General features: G+C 36.3%; 1 protein-coding gene across 1 annotated transcript in view; it reads left to right on the top strand.

The window, feature by feature from the left end:
- The window catches only part of Dcc (DCC netrin 1 receptor), a 538,940-nt gene that overhangs the window by 501,164 nt on the left and 19,870 nt on the right, over window positions 1–17,906 (top strand). The window contains exon 26 of the mRNA XM_051201201.1: window positions 4,058–4,270. Within this exon, the coding sequence (XP_051057158.1) occupies window positions 4,058–4,270 (213 nt within the window). The remainder of the gene's footprint in view (window positions 1–4,057; window positions 4,271–17,906) is intronic.

The following is a 17,906-nucleotide window of genomic DNA, read 5'->3' as shown; positions in this document are numbered from 1 at the left end:
TTCTACACATTTCCTGAATGATGGACAAATAACCCTGCTTGTGGAACTACAGCTCCACTCTTATTATAACCTGCAGGTAAGTTGCTGCCCCAGGAGATCAATACTGGTCTTTGAAAATCTCCCAAACAGGTAGTCTTGGAGCTTTATTTCTGCAAACCATAACAAAACAATGTCTCATTTTTCTCATCCCTTTAACAAGTCATGGAAGAGGAGTTTAAGAATTTCCCATTCTATCATTGCCACAGTGCTTCTCAGATTTACCCATTCAGGTGTTCTGATCCATTTCTCCCACAAACTGGAAACTGACTGCCACATGGAATTTGTTCCAGATAAAATCAGGAGCACAGTGGAAGAATTCATTCATTATTCTAGGGATGTCTTTCCTTAAAGCAAACTATGAGGAACCAGGTTACTGAGGAATAGTTCATAATGTTGTTCTTCTAAGATTAATGAGTCAAATAGCTTTCCTAGAGGAAGAGTTCATGTCTCTGGGTCTGTTTCGTGCTGTAGGTGGATTGTATATCTATCAAGCATCACAGTTAGCAGATAGAGAAAAATCCTTATTTCCATTTTGCAGTATTTCTGCCGGTTATTCTGTAGCAAGTATTTTGTATGTTGACATTAATTATTATAAAGTACCTCGGGATTTGACTCCACTGTGTAATTGTATGCTATTTGTACAATGAATTCTGACTATTTCATCATTTGAAAATGAGTGCCTTGCCGACATCCATTTGCTTCTCACTGAATTGCAGGGAGGCTGCATTCTATGGGTGAAAGGGGCTTGTCTTTGCTTTCAGAGCTCTTACCACAGATAAATGCCATGTCACTAAGCCAATTTGTTTCACATAGATGTCCTGGGGCCGGTGTCTGAACTGGCCAAACAGGCACATCTGAAATGTGGCATTTCTCAATTGGAGCTGTTACTATGTTGTTTATTTGAGGATTATCCCTGCTTCAAATGCCAGCCAACTCAAAAATCACTTTCTTAAAATACAAAAATTATGAATTACCTATAAAACTTTTTCTACCATATTGGTCTTAAACAAATCAAAACTTGTCTCTTATACATAACATTCTATTAATTTCCAAACATGAAGCTTCTCACTCATGCCTTAGGTTTCACATTATAGTCTTAAGTATGTTTAAGGATGTATTAGACAAAGGATATCCCCAATGTAGTTATGGCCATCATGGTGATCCCAGTGGGAATCTTTCTGGACAGCTGGAAGGCTAGAGATACAGGACTAGGAATGAAGAGACTTTTAGTTCTCATTGAAGCAATGAAAAGAAATAGCATGAGAAGAATGTGGCTAGGAGCGTCTTCACAATGAGTAACGTGAGGACATACTCCAAGGTATGGTTGAAAGGAAGGATTTTTTTTGTAGACAAGAGGGAAAGAACAGCTAGAAGCATTTAGAAGAGTCCAGAGCAGAGAGAGAAAGCCAAAGACTGCTGCATGGCTAGCAGAATGGAAGGAGCCGCAAGAGTAGGAGTAGGGAGATGGTGAGAGACAAGAACCAAGAGTAAGAACAAGAGTGGTATGCCTGAAATGGCAGGGTTATGTAGGAATGAGAGTCTGCAGGAAGAGAAACACATGACCTAGGGAAGTTTAGGGTATGGGAGGGGTGAAAGAAGAGAGGGTGGTGAACCACAGGTACTGGGCAAGCCTGGAGGACAGCATGTACTTTGATGTGTTAGGAGGCACCTCAGTTAGCCAGTACTCAATACTTCTAGTAAATTATAATCCATATATTTACATGTCATACAAAGGTTTTGCCATAATGAAAACTCAATTTCACGATATTAAAGAAAGATGGGTATAAATTTTATTAAACTCAAATCTACAATAATATTTTATCATGAACTGTTCACACCCAATATACAAGAGAAAGAAAAGAACTCAAAGAATGAAAAGAAAAATAAAGGAAAAATAAATAGACATTAAGAACATTCTATGATTTCTTCAATGCTGCAGGAGTTCTAGGAAGAAGATAGGGGTGACTTATAGAACATCTTCCATACAGAGAGTTACCTAAAGCAAATTCCTAAGAAAAGGGTATGAAATTTCTATTCCTGCACTCATTAGTTAGTGTTATGGTATGGCCCCATTACTAAGAACCAACCAGCCACCATAAATGAAAAGGGATCAGATAAAACCAACCTCTGGAACCTCATATGTGAGACTGGAAATTCACACAGGACCAGAGAGTCTCAGTCAATGAAAAGGCAATATTCCCAAGAATCCCCATTCCTATGAAGTTGTAAACTGCTTGGGTTGAATAACCTTCTCCATTCTGAGAATTATCCCAATTTTGAAAGAGACTGTACTGTTCTAGTCATTGCCTGTAATCCAGCAGTTAAATGAATTCCCTTGAGACCTGAAGTGTGAAGGATATAGAAACAAGTATCCCTACCATCTTCAAAGGACCAGGAATGAGGGAACAACCCTGCCACCACCCTAAGGCAAAGGAACAAAAATGCCCAGGTGTGGAAATAAATTATTAAGCCTGTGTGTTGAAAATCAGCCTTTGTTCTCCTTCTTCAGACTAAACCAAAGTCTAAAGTTAAAACCTAATATTTTCTCCTTCTATAAGATTAAATATTTAACCATTCCAAGATAGAATCTGATCAAACACAAATACAAAGTTGTTCCTCTTACCTTGTGATCATGCAAACAGTTTACTTTCCTGTGAGACCTATATGCAGTTTCAATACTTGGCTCTTTTACTTAGAGTTCTCAGAAGACTGACCAAGTCTGATTTTTGAGCTTTGGCTGCTATCATTTCCTCAGGCAACTGTTCATCCTCCACCTCCACTTCTGAAGAATGAGACATCCCCCCCCCAGGCTACTCTCTCATCCAGGGGACCTCTGACAATGACAACATATGAAAAAAAAAGGTTGCACAGAAACATTTCTGCAAGATGCATCACTTCTGCATATCTGTCATAAGATACCTTGATCTTTTTATCTTTCATGTCTACTCCTTCAGTATCACCAGACTTATTTTCTGACTCCTCTGCCATTTGCTGACCATAGTGAGCTTCTCAGAGTCATCTCAAATTATCCCCTAAACTTGTTATCTTGAAATAATTCCATGTTTAAGACAATATCATACCAACATCTTATTTTCCCATTTAAACCAAAGCAATTTTTCTAAGAAATAAATAACTAGAAATACTTGCTTAGAGTCAACAACATCTACACCTACTAGGCAGCTCTCTTCATCTGGGGTAACTTAGACCTTTTGGCTTTGAATATGAATGAACATTAAATTTGAGTCACCCTGCCTTTAGCAACAGAACAAGCCTTGAAAACATTTTGGCCTCACTCAACTATGTTTCCCGGAGCAAAAGGTTCAATCAAATATACAAAGCTGTCCAGATATCCCAAGGCTGTCACAAATGACTATGTGAAGCCTCTTCAACTATAATAATCTGCCTGAAAATTACAAGGTTTGCTACCAAAGAGGAAAAAAAATCATAATCCTGTATTCAGGCAACTTGCTCCAGTGGAGTCGTGTCTCATGAAACTTTTTGTTCAATGTGCTTCTATTTTGTTTTGGGAGATAATGATAGTGGCTATTACTTGTATCATTTCTCGTAATGCCTCTGAGCACCCTGTACTCTCATTTGTTTGACAGTTGACATGGCATGTTTAAATCACAGGAAAATTGGCATATTGGCTGGTAGATAATAATGCAGCTGTAACCGGATTTGGGATGTTGAATCTCACTGACATTACACATTACTAGTTAGAAAAGGAGAAATAACTCTTTTATTTCTTACTTCATCTCTTATGATTACAGGATCCATGCAATACAGTTAGTGTGAATAAATTGTACTACTGTCCCTAAAAGGCATACCTAGACCTACTGTACCTGTTTCTACCATTGAAATGTGGTCATCTGATCATTTTCTGTCTATAGAAGGTATCTGAAGAATAATAATGTCCGTAATATGGAGAAGATATTAGCAGATACCATCCCTTCTCCCTGGACTGATACTGGAAATAATCTTTATTTTGAATGACACCTGTATTTTATCTCCACTACAGCTGTGAGTGAAGGACCAACTACACAACAACAGCCTATGATTCCCCCAGCTCAGCCTGAACATCCCAGCAGCGAGGAAGCACCCAGCAGAACTATCCCCACAGCCTGTGTCCGACCAACTCATCCACTCCGCAGCTTTGCCAACCCTTTGCTACCTCCACCAATGAATGCAATAGAACCAAAAGTCCCTTACACACCACTTTTGTCTCAGCCAGGTAAGTAGCCAGGACACTTTTCAAGGTACTGTTATTATCAGTGATAGCTCTTCTTTGGTACAGAAGGGAATTGGAGAAGGCCTAGGTATCATGTATGGTTTCAGTAGTAGACTGTTTGCCCATTTTGCTTATGTTAATTACGGGGGGCGCCTTTTTCCAGTGGGGTTTTTTCCTCTTCCGGGTTATGTGGGGTCTTGTGCCCCTCACACACAACTTATTTAATTACAAAAACAGATATAAAAGTATTCTATCAAATATTCCAAAATTATGAAAAGAAAAAAAAGAAGTCTCCTAAATAATTATGCATTTAGTACTGTATCCCTATATTACATCTTCATCCACATTTTAATCCTGAAAACAAACTAATGTAATAATATATACCAAAAATGACCAATTATACAACATCATAAACAACAGCAATAGAACTTTTTTTTTTATTCTCTTTGCTTGGTTCAGTCATGAATGTTATTTTTCCATGACACAACATAATAGAAAATTTTTATTTTGGGCCCTTGTTTTAAAGATTCCAGTTCATGATTTATTGAGCCTTTGGTAAGGCAACATATCATGAGAGGGACATTTAGCAGAGAAGAACACTCATATCATTGCTAGGAAACTAAAGAGGAGGAAGGGATAAGGGTCTTCCAGTTCCCTTTGAGCATATGCCCTGAGTGTATGCCGACAATAACCCAAAGACCTCCCACTGGACATCACCTCTTAGAGTTCTACCATCTCCAAAGAGCATCACCATTCAAATCTAAACTATGATAGAAGGAAAGTGATAGTTTCATTTTTATAGGGCAAAATAAAAGCCCAATTGATTTTTAAATGCTATTATAAATGAGAAAAAAAATCCATATAAAAGTAACATTTGATTGTGGTCACGGGATGTGGAGATCAGGCTGCAATCTGGAGCTCTGGGATATCAAAATTATCATAAGGAACATTTGTTTTTGGTGGTACAGATATTAGAGCAGAGAGCTGACATTTCTTACCAGGTGTTGTTGTGTTCTAATTAAAATACTACCAAGGCTAACTTAAACACAATGGAGCCTACGTGATTGAACTGTGTCCTTAGGAATAGAATCAGTTGCTTGCACTGTCCATGACCATATTCCATCAAATAATGAGTGCTTCTGTAGCAGTAATGACTGGTGGAATGCCATAAAAGCAAGCCTCATTGCTTCTATCTCCATTGTCCTCTAGGAGCCTTCTATTGTTTGACTATTGCTCCCATTTAGTTTTAACTCTGTCAGGATCTGTCTTTCCTTTCATGTTTTCTGTTCCTTCTGGCTTGAGTTCTTTGTTTTATTTTATTTCATTTTTTTATAATTCACCTCTAAATGCTATTCTTCCTTTATGCTTTGTGAGACTTACTCTACCATCACTTTGGAATTATTAAATGTCTTTCCCTTTTATTTTTCCCCTTCATTGTCTGCCTGTGATTCCTGTGCATCTCATAATGCCTTACCTCATGGTTTTCAAATAAATCTACTTACATTGCTCCTGACACATGGTAGATAGTATGCTTTTTAAAAGGGCTGCTGTTTACTTATTCTAATAGAAAAAGAAAATTAGCAGACTGACAAATGTATTAGTGGTGACATTAACTACATGCTTCTTAGCCCAAAAGATGAAATACTTAGCGCTTTCAACAAATTTTAATTCCAAGAAAATCATTACTTGAGTCAAACTGATTGATGAAGTAAAGTCATCCTGTTGTCAGCTTAGAAAAGAAAATACCTCAAATAATTTTGCTCTGAATTTCACAATAAAAGACTGTGTAATTAGTAATGAATTTGTCTTTACTTACTGCACATAATTGCCTTAGAATATGGTAATGGGAGGCATTGCTCTAATTTTTAAAGATTATGCTAAATGAGAAGTTCCTCTGCTTTGAGAGCTTTTGTGATTAGCATCAGTGAAGGCACTCTTCCCCTCAATAAGATTTCTGCATGTGGCTTTTCATGAGCAGTGCTAAGGGTCCCAGCCTCAATTTGCCTCCCACTGAGATATGCAGAGCTGTGCTTGCAAGAGCTTCATATATGAGGAATAGGGTAATACAAATCATGAAGTAACAATCTCCCTGGGATCACACAGCGTTGTGCAGTATTGCTGGGGTAGGTGGTAATTAGAGAAGCATTCTGTTGTCATAATGACCAGAATTCTGCCTACCTGCAAACTTAGATTCATTTCTTCATTTCTCCCTCCCACCCGCTGAGTTCAAGATTTAGCTTGGTAGACTCCAGGGTCTTTTTGGTGTTCTTTGAAATTTCCTCTTCCTCTTGTGATAAAAACGGTTCTGTACCAGAGTTCATATCATGGGGGTGAATAATTGCACTGGCTTTACAAATTCCTCAGAGCAGCCACTGTACCTTGAAAATCACAGAGGTGAAAATATTAGTGATTTGAATTACTCTCAGGTTAAATAGAAAATGTTTGATGTAGTGTTGGGCTTATCACATTATAAATTTGACATTAAGTATAAAGAGAATCAAGATAGGGTATAGTGTGTGTGTGTGTGTGTGTGTGTGTGTGTGTGTGTGTGCGTGCATGCGCACAGGTGGGTGTCATACACTTTTGTGTGGTTTCCCTCCCGAAGTTCTTAGCTCTGGAAGAACCAGCAGTACTTTAAATGAGCTTAGAACAGGAGCCCATTTGTCCTGTGGAACTATCATTCTACAGGCAAAGAGCATGTAACTTCTCAAATACTGATGTTTATGGCCTTGAGCTATTATAACATGAGCCTCCTAGGCTACCCTTGCGTCTTTGTAAGACAAAAGGAATCCTATAATCCTTTCACTCATACATCTATATTAAATCCCAGTGTATCCTGATCTTTTCTGTCTTTGAGTGATCAATACACCAGTGAACATGAAAAAAACAAAATTCACTTCATTGCATAGCAAAATTGCAAAATTGAGTTTGGTTCCTCCCCCCCACCCCATACTGTGGCATCTGTTTCAATTTGTCTGTGGATTGAGGACAAGGTGAAGTTATGTATGGGTGACAGTGAACAGAAAATGCATTTGATTTATATTTTATGGCTTCTTGGGAAATCATGTATTCCTTTTGTAACACATTTTTTTTTTTGGTCAGGCCTCATTTCAGTAAATATAAAACAAATGAAACAAGGTGGCCAGCAAAGTACTTTTTTTTTTTTTTTAACAAATGACTACAATTAATTCTAATACTCCACACTCAGACCAGCATTGGGAATGTTCTTTAATGATGTCACCTGAGTTATCCATCCTGCTAGAATCATTCACAGGCAGAGGTGATGAGAGACCAGATGTCCTTTAACAAGTATCATAAAGCCATCACTGTTAGGTCAGTCACAGAACAAAAATCACTCCCACAACTAAAAATGGGAATGTGTTGACTTGGAATTACTTGTGGAGAGGAAAATTACACCACCTCCTATTAAATATATTTCCTTTCATGTCAAATTTCATCTGTGCTTTTAACAAGCATCTTAAGATTTTCCTGGCCTTACTTGCAATAGATTTTATTTAATAGATGAAATTTGATCTGTTATAATCTAATCATCCTAAATTATACTTTAGTAAAATTTTTAGTAAAAAGTAATAAGAAAATTTTTCTTAGCTATACCTAATATTTGTCACCCTGTAACCTAACAGGTGTTTATTAAGGAAAACACTAATTTCATGTAAATAGGAAAATTTCATGTAAATAGGAAAGAAGTCTGTTAATTGTCTTAAAAACAGGAGCATCTATTCTAGAGGAGATTTAACAAGCAATCCAGGTGACTGATGCCTCATATATTGATGCTAAAATGGAGACTCAAAACTGGTAATGTTTCCCATGCTAAAAACAGAGTTTGAAACCAGACATCAAAAATTCAGGAAATTATAATAACATTGACCAAAAAAAAAAAATGGATTTTCTCCTTTCTTTCTTTCTTTCTTTCTTTCTTTCTTCCTTTCATTCTTTCTTCCTATCCTTCCTTCTTTCATCGTTACTTTCAGAAATACTCCCTACAGAAAACTTGTGGCAGATAAGATGATATTTACATTAGTTTTTGAGTAATGATTTTATAATTTGTTCATGTGTTATTGTGTGAGTGTGTGTGTGTGTGTGTGTGTGTGTGTGTGTGTATGTTTGTGCACTATGTTTTGATGTGGGATATAACTTGTTTGAAGTGTGGTAACTTTTGTGAAGTGGGTCATCTCCTTTACCTTTTGTGAGACCCAGGGATTAAAATTTAGACCACCAGCCTTGCACAGAGCTCACAGAGAAATTCCTCTTATGAGTAAATTTTAACACCCATGTTGGAATTAAATAGAAGAAGGAAGTTGTAGCAAGAATACCAACTTTCCAAAGAGCTCTGAAACCCCTGCCATCTGTCGAAACTTCACCTATTCCAGCTGCCAGTCATTCTCTGCAGTAGGCAGAAAGCCAGCCCTTTGCATCTGTTGCTTTTAGCAATGCTGATGGCCAAAACTTTAAAGTCCTACAAGGAAAATTGAGATTTACAGATAGAAGTAAAGAATTGGAATTGAAGTTATGACATGGGAATATTATACACTATTGGTGAGACGAAGACATCAGTGTGTGTATGAAAATAGCTATTCAAAATTACAAAAATTATTGTGGAGGGAATAAAGGAGTGATAGCAGAGTCAAACTTTGAGCCCCTCTGATCAAATTTTCTCAACTAAAAAAGAAGGGAAAGAAGGAAAGATATTTTATCAAGAATATCATATGTGAACTAAGTAAATGGTCAACTTAATATGATTGAAGTGTGAGGTTAAAATATCAAAATGCTATCTAAGAAATAAGGGACAGTTAAAGAGGTCTATGTTCAAAACTTGGTTAACTTCATGAATAAGATCATCTAAAGCATGCTCCTTATGCAGGTTGTCCTTTGATTTTATTGGAACCTTCACAGTTTCCTTGGTGACTGAGAAGGGTAGAATGAAAGAATATTCAGCAATTACTTTCAAACTACACAATCCTGCATATCTTATGAACTTGATGGAACACGTGCTTAATTATGATACTACATTGTATTCTTGGAAAAACAAAATGTTTCTTATAAAAATCAGTATAGAGGAAATGAATAAACTTACAACTTTAGTATAATTAATTATAATCCATAAAGATTATCAATAATAAATTCATACTTAACTGAGAAGCCACTATAACCAATCACAAGCAGGGCAGAGCACCCTGTAACCTTTCCAGAGTACTATGTCAATATTCTTCATGTCTTCATTCAAACCTTAACATGCAATGAATATTCAACTGCCTGTTTAGTTTCACAGCCTAAAACAATAAAGGGGGGCAAAGAATTTGAAAATATTTAAATCCAAATATTTAAGGTAAAGTAATTTGAGAGTTAATAGGATGATTAGATATTTATTAATGATAAAGGCAAATAAGAATGAAGCAGATTCCAAATTTGTGACTTGTTGATCATAAAATACAAAATGATCCAAACTACAAGTTACATTCTATGCTACAAGTGCCTTAAATCTTAGTATGGATTGGAAACAGCAAATTTGAAGCCACATGTCCTAGAACTTCTGTTGGCTAGTTTAATTACATGAAAATAAATAGACATGCCATGGGCCATGTGTAGCGAAACATAGAGAAAAAATATCCACTGTGTTGAAACATGAGAAAGTGCCAATCCACTTAAGTTGGTGAGCTTTTTTGTGCCTGCAGAAGAATTCATGTTTCTCCTCTCACTCCTACTTTACTCATATGTGCGATCAGATAATACTCTACGAATGGACCAATTGGAATTCTACAGGCTTGGGTACTGAAAAAATAGAGTGTATCATTCTCCTTGGGTTCCTTTTCCTTTGATTTCAGAAAGAATAAAAACATGGAAAAGGCTTTAATTTGATTAAAAATTACAAATGCTTTAATTTGATTAAAAATTCCAAATGTTAGGGATTCAGAAGCTACCTCAGGAATTCAGAGCACTTGCTGATCATAATTACCTTAACTCCAGTTCCAAGGAATCTAGTGTCCCATTCTTGCCTCTGTAGGTACCTGCATACTGATTACACCGTGTTCATTTATACCAACATAGCACACAAACACAAACACAAGCGTGCACACACATTTAAAAACATTCTAAACAGCATTATATGCAATCCCAGTTATATAAGGAGTTAAAAGATTTTTTATTTCATTAATTTGTATTAGATTTCAGAACTTTCTTTGAAGGCATGGGAGAGATTTGAGATAGGTTTTCACATTAACCTCCAATTAATGAGCTGTTGGATACATTTTCTGAAAAAAATATAATTCTGAAAATAAACAAAAAGGCTCTGTGTTGAGATGAACTGAATTTAACTATGAATAAAACTATAAAGATAAGACCTATAGTAAAGTGAAAATTATGTAAAAATTAGTGATAGATCCAATAATAATTTATAGTATTTTTCTAGCTGGCAGGACTGTGTGTTATAGTTTAAGAAAAGTGGTGGTGCATGAGAGAAAGACTCCGTGAAACAGGGTTCTAGATGGGATTTTTATTAGAGAACTGGATCATAAGAAAGGGAAAGGGAAGTGGGGAGACCAGCCTCCAGAGACAGAAGCAGGAGACAGAAGAAGGAAAATAGGGGAAGAAAAAGGAAAGAGTGGAGAGAGGGGAGGAGGACAGACAGAGAAAGGAAGAGAAAAAGAGGGAAGGATGGGAGGTAGGCAGGGCTCTTTTGAAATGAAACAGTACATGTACACAGATGGTACTCTTAGTGGCTACAGCTGAGGGTATATCCTGTCAGAACCCCAAGGACAGGCCAGTACTGTTTTTGATTTGAGACAACTTTAATTCTATTTATCATGAATATTTTTTTCTGTAGCAACGAGTCTCAAATTTCACATGTGGGGGAGTCATTTGCAAATCTTCAAATGTAGATTCCAATGTAGTGGATCTGGAGAACAGCCCAACATCTTGAGATTCTAAAGGGATTCTAGGTGATGATATGGTGGCTATCCCATCTATAGTTAATAGTTCAAAACATCTTTATTTTGGAACAGATCATGTGCTCTTAACCTGAGGTTTGTGGAAGGATTAGTATGCTTGATGAGTCACTTGAAATTAAATTTACTTCTCCCTTCCTCGCTCCCTCTCTCACCTGTGTGTGTGTGTGTGTGTGTGTGTGTGTGTGTGTGTATACCTACAGATATTTAAATTTCTACTTTGTTTAGATCATCACATTGTTAATTACATGTGTTAGGTTAGGGATCACATTTCTTTTCTTGTTTATCACACCCCATGTAGGGTCAGCTATGGAACATAATCAACAAGGTCTGTTTCTCTTTGCTGTGGTTTTATAACTTTATGTTATAATTTTTGACATTCAAGCCTTGTTACAATACCTTTCCTTAGCCTAGGGCCAAGTACTGAGTATCTCTCTGCTCAAATGATACTGTGTAGAACTAAACCTTCCAATTTCCATATAAAAAGTTTAAAAATCCAGTGCCTTATGAAAGCATTAGTTTGTTTAATATACATAAATATGCTTAAAAAGGCCTACTTCTGGAAGTGTCTCTTATTTCATTGTCTAACTGAAGAGTGATAATTAAAATTTAAAACTTTCTATAGGAATTTTTCTGCAAATGAGCTCCTGTGGGAATCTAGGAACTTGTCATTTTGAAGGTAGTCATAAGGTCTCATAGATTTCTCATGATTCCATGGTACAGTGTAGAGTGCCTCCCGCAAGACTGATTTATATGAACAGTGATTCGAGGTTCAATAAAAATTTCCAGTTCACTCAGTGTCATACCTGGTGAATATCATATATAATCTGTAAATTAAGTTAGATTTTTTTTTTGGTGATAATTAGGGCAAGTAAGCCTATAGAGTGATAATACAAATCACAACAAATAAGAGGTAATTAAAAGTAATATTTAGGTGAATATCAAGGAAGATAAATTACATAATTTCCCTTAAGATATTATCACAATTAATTATTTAACCACAAAATATACCTAAGAGTAAATATGTGTTCAAAAAGGTTTCTTTTAAAAACAGGTTGGGAGAAATAATGTTTTAATACTGTTTCTCTAATAACTACTTAAGAAATAAAATCTTTCCTCCCTTCCTTTCTTCTTGCTCTTCACCCATTCCTCCTCTATCATCCAGATGTGACATTTAAAGCATCCTTTACCAGGGTTCAGAGATTCTTTAATCAGGATAGAGTGGGTTCTTCTCTCAAAGCAGCTGAACCTGAGGTAGTGGGTGCATATAAGGACTTCAGACCAGAGAGAAGCAGTGGTAAACCTTGGGACTTAGAGCCTGAAAATGCTAAAAGATAATTTTTCTGAGCTCTCTTGCTGGTTTTGTCATTGGGGAATTCTGGATAGCTGAGCATTCTTGGACACATATGGTTATACACAGCGTATGTTTTAGGGAATCTGACTCATATCAGTCAGAGATCATGACCACCACTCAGACAGCATCCCTACCAATTTTTCTTCTTCCACCTGCAGCTGACAAACAAAAAACATCACCACTCATTCCTCCTTACCTCAAAGCCCAGGTTGTAATGCTACACCCATCCATCCTAAAGAAACTTCTTGTTTCTAAGGAATGTCTTCTAAAACTGACACTCAAGACTGTAACAACACATAGTCTCAATATTATTTAATACCATAGCAGTGTATAGTATGTACTAAATACCACAAGACATTCTTGGATTCTAACAATGCGATCTGTAGACTTTCTTATTGATAATGGCCATCATGGCATACATCACTGTAAATTCATGTTTTTATTCATTCATCAGAGAAGCATAAATGGAAAAATACTTCTCCCAGTGCATTCATGAGGAAATGGCTCAAAAAAGGATGTAAGAAGTACATCAATGTCACATAGTATGTAACCGTCAGAACAAGGGTTGCAACCTAAGCTTATCTTAGGCACAAAGTCTGTTTTCTACATTATCATGTTATAATATATAGAAACAGAAGGTCACAGAATAGTATGTGAACAAATTCACATGTCATGAATCTATATCCCAGACATATACATTTGCAAATGTATAAATATTACCCCAACTATTTGAATGTTTTCTTTGTAATGTGTCTAACAATCCACAATATTCTAGCTTCTGCATTTGTAGAGCAAAGACAAAAACCAAACTTCCCCAAATATTGATCATTTTGTTTTTGTTTGATGACACATTATTCACATATTTCTTTGGGTTTAACTTTGTGATATTTTTATTTACGGTATTTTTTCCCAATATGTACAGATTGTATTTTCTTTTTTGAATTTTAAAATAAGTATCTATGTAGATGTAAAAAAATTCTAAAAATAGACTAACTGGTTTCTAAACCCAGAATTGGCTTCCATTCTGTATAAAGATGAAATATTTGGGAATTCCAAGTAGGAGAAAGATAAAAATAGTGAAGAGTTTACTAAGCATCACATAGAGATATATAGAGATATATTGTCTTCATTAGTAACTCCCCATGTGGTGACTCTACTAGGTTTTCTCTTTGGCTGCTTCTAAAATAATGGGTTGATATTTTCATTGACACTTACCTGCAGTGCAAACAAGAAACAATGGAATCTACACCAGTCAGACTTTTTTTTTTTTTTAATCTAGTCTGGGTATATTACATTTCTGGTAACTAAGGAAAAAACAAATTATTTTGTATGATATTTATGTTTATTCATAGTTAATTCTCTATTAGCTATACACAGAGAAGCTTGCTACTGGGCACCTGTCATGCCTTTATAATGCAAAGCACCTGTAAGGCAAGCCATGCCATTTTCCCTGATGGGAACCTAGAGCTCTGAGAATATAAAGTGTGACCTCGGAGTTCACAGTCACTAAACAGCAGTGGTAGAACATAATCTCATTCTGCATGATATCGGTGTGAATCCCTAGTCCTAGATTGTTGTAGAGTAACAAAACTGTATCAGGAAGGTCCAGCAATGGTATTTCAAAGTTTATAGGTAAAATTGTGTGACTTCAGAGTGTGATTCCCAGGGTAATAGTAAGTTTATAAGCTGGAAAAAGGCAGAATGTGATAAATTATAACTGAGCTGTTATTGAGGAAGGTCAGATAGTAAACAGAGAATGATAGAGATAGTTTACCATGCATTTGAAGGCAGAGAGAGAAAATAAGAGACTTTTGTGAGAGTTGCCTTGTAGAAACAGAAGTAGTTGAGTAAGTGAATAATTAGATGGGAGGAATGAGGAAGGTGAGTCTCCAGTGACTGCCATTCTATCCCTGTGTCTTCAGGGATCTTTTTATAAACTAACAGAAAGAATGAAGTACTGGGAAAGGTTTTCTTGTGAGAATGAAGAAATTTGAGGATGAAGAGGTTATATGAGAATCCAGCAGGAAATCAACTGCATAGAGAGAGAGGCATAGCATTCATGGGGCAGTCACAGCTGACATGTTAATGCAGAGAATCATCTTCAGACAGTGAGCCTTTCCACATGCAGTAACTATAATAAGATGCCAACTCTTCGGAAAAGAACCTAAGGGAAAAGCAAAGTTTCAAAAACTGATTTAGGACAAATCTCCATTTTTGTGGTAGAACAAAAAGAAGTCCCTAGATAAAACTGTAATTTTTCCAGAAACCAAGATAGAGAAGCAGTTCAAGAAAATACAGTCATTTAGATATTTTCTACATAATTTTAACATAAAAATATCTACCCAAATTAAAGTTGCATGAAGAGCCACAAGGCAATTTGATAATGGTAAGTTAATTCAAAATTAAATACTTAAAAAGAAGTTTGAATACAGGTACTCCGTGTGGGTAGATAAAGCTATTCCCTTAAGCCATACTTTACATGAATATTACCAGTGTTCTGGAAAGCATTTCAGGCTCTCACAACAATTCAGAAGATAGACACTGCTGTTTACTACATGCTAAGACTCTATTGCCAAAAGTACTATATGCTTTGACCAGAAGTTATACAGCATTCATCAGGAATTAAGCAAGAAGCAGCTTCCCTACTGGCCCGTCCTCATAGTATCAGAAAGTGTGATGCAAGCTGCTGGAGGAGAGAAGTAGTCAACACTCTTACCTGTGGACTCTGCACATTCATGATAGACCTGACAGACATGATCTGCACTGTAGCCATAGTGACCAGTCTTCTATGGTGATAACTCATCACATTATGATTTGATTGGTTGTCCATTCCTATGTCAGTGATTCATATCTGATACTGTAAATGTGGTCATTGATTTCTCTGTGGCTGCAGAACTCATAGGTGCTAGATTCCCTAGCACCTATGGAACCTACTATAGTTGTTTTGATAAATATACATAACATGTCTGCCAAATTGCCTTCTAAAATTACTGCAGAGATTAGTGTTATTGTCAGCTTTGATAAGATGAGCTTTTTTATTTTACAATTGCCATATGTAACTGCAAAGACTCATAACTGCTCAAAGTTGTGGGAATGAATGACTATTTATAAATGAGATATCCATATAATTCCCTTCAAACTCAAGGTATATCACAGAGGATTGTGTGAAAAGAACAAAAGAGCTAGAAGATAAGATGGAGTACCGGGGAATGCAGTTTTCTAAGACTTACATGGCACCTTAAGTTAAGGCAAGACTAAGTGCCTCTCCCTGCATTAAGGCTAAGCATGAAATCTCATCATAGGAAATGGGTTCCAAAATATAGCTCATGCACTAGGCAAAGATCCTGGTCCCACTGACAGGTTTTGCTGATCTACTATGGGAGGAATGGATGGGGAGTGGGCTGGGAGGGAGGTAAGGGTGGTGGGAGGAAATTAAAAAAAAAAAAGACTAACATGGCCATTTGACTCGAACCCTTATCAGTAGTAATTACCTAAATAAGACCTGAGCAATAGTAGGCCTGCCATATCCCCTCATAAATTAGAAAGTAATCCAATGGTATCTATCCAACTGATGAGTTCTTGGAAGTTCATGGTTGCTAAAGGAGGAGGGTTTAATTGGGTCTCTTTGTCTTACACACATACACAGGAAAAAAAATCAAAAATAAGCTAGTTAGGATGAGAATTGAATGGAAACCAGAGAACAATGTGCATTTACATACATATATGAAAATGTAATAATGATTCAGTTTGTATAATTAATATATACTAATCAAAACATTAAACAGCTTTTAAAGTATATGAAATGCACAGAAAAATATACAACAGCCACCAATAACTTTGATAGTAGCCATTAAAGTATGTTTCTTCTTTTTATGTATAAGCATGCCATGTTATTGTGCATGTGTGTATACACATTCAAATATGTGTGGATACATGTACAGGTGTGGTTACATGTACATCTGTGTGTGGGCATGCGGGGGCTCAAGGTTGTTGTCACAAGTATTCCGCAATCATTTCTTACCTTTTGTTTTGAGGTAGGGTCGCTGAATCAAAACCAAAGGTTACAATTATGGCTAGTTTCTCTAACTTGGCATCACCTGGAATTATAGGAAAGCCACCTTGTCCATCAAACACAAATATAGATTCGAGCATCTGACTTTCAGTCCTCTTGTTGTATTACAAGTATTTGAACTACTGAGCCATCTCCCACCCTAGACATTTTATAATATATAACATTTCACTACTTCTTAGTGCTTAAAGTTGCAAACATCTATTTGCTTCACCCCTGGACATTTCTGTAAACATATATGGTGCTATTGTTTCTCAATTATACATTAATTTGTCAGTTGTAGGAGGGAAGTAAAATCCATGACAACTTCACAAAACTCAATGGATAGTTACTATTATAGAAAACTACAACCAACAAAAATGTAGAGTTGTGGATCCCAATCCCAATGAATACATATACAAAACAACAGAGCTGAAAACTCAGGGGACATTTTGGAATATGTGGTGAGAATATTGTAATAGCTAGAGGAACTTGGAGTTTTCTGTAAGACCATGTTTTCAGTAATTTTAGGAGCTACACCCATAAACTCTCAAAATCATTATTACATAAGCATGAACTAAACAAGGACAACAATAGATGTGAACTGGGGGAAATCCACGAGGCTTCAAACCAACACAGGCAATGAAGGTATGCTGAGAAAGGAAGAAATAGTCTTCTCTAGGGAAGTTACTCAACCCAAATTAAAAGCCCTGAAAACATACAAACAAATAGCATTATATAGTACAAGCAGGTTACATTTAGTAATATATATGTACATAAACATGTATATGTATACATATATGTTCATATAGCTATTAGTGGGAACAAAAGAAGACATGACTTTTTTTGTTGGATTTTCAAGACAGGGTTTCTCTATATAACTCTGGAGCCTGTCCTGGAACTCACTCTTTAGTCCAGGCTGGCCTCAAACTCACAGAGATCCACCTACCTCTGCCTCCTGAGGGCTGGAATTAAAGGCATGCACTACCATCACCCACTCAAAGCTATGAATTTTAAATAGAGCAAGAAGGGGTGTATATGTAAGTTTGGAGGGAAGAATGAGAAGAGAGAAATGATGTGACTATATTATAATATCAAAAGCAAAAGAAATTATATTGTAAGAAGCAATCCAATTTCAAAAGTATTGTGATTCAGAGAATTGAAGAAAGATCATACAATCACATTCTACGAAGAAATTTACAGGGAGGATATTTACTGGAGTGTACATCTATAAGGGTATTTCTGTATTTCTGACTATACACACACACATACACA

Source organism: Phodopus roborovskii, unplaced genomic scaffold (genome assembly GCF_943737965.1).
Source record: "Phodopus roborovskii unplaced genomic scaffold, PHOROB, whole genome shotgun sequence".
Classification (NCBI taxonomy): domain Eukaryota; kingdom Metazoa; phylum Chordata; class Mammalia; order Rodentia; family Cricetidae; genus Phodopus; species Phodopus roborovskii.
This window is presented reverse-complemented; position numbering and strand designations above follow the sequence as displayed.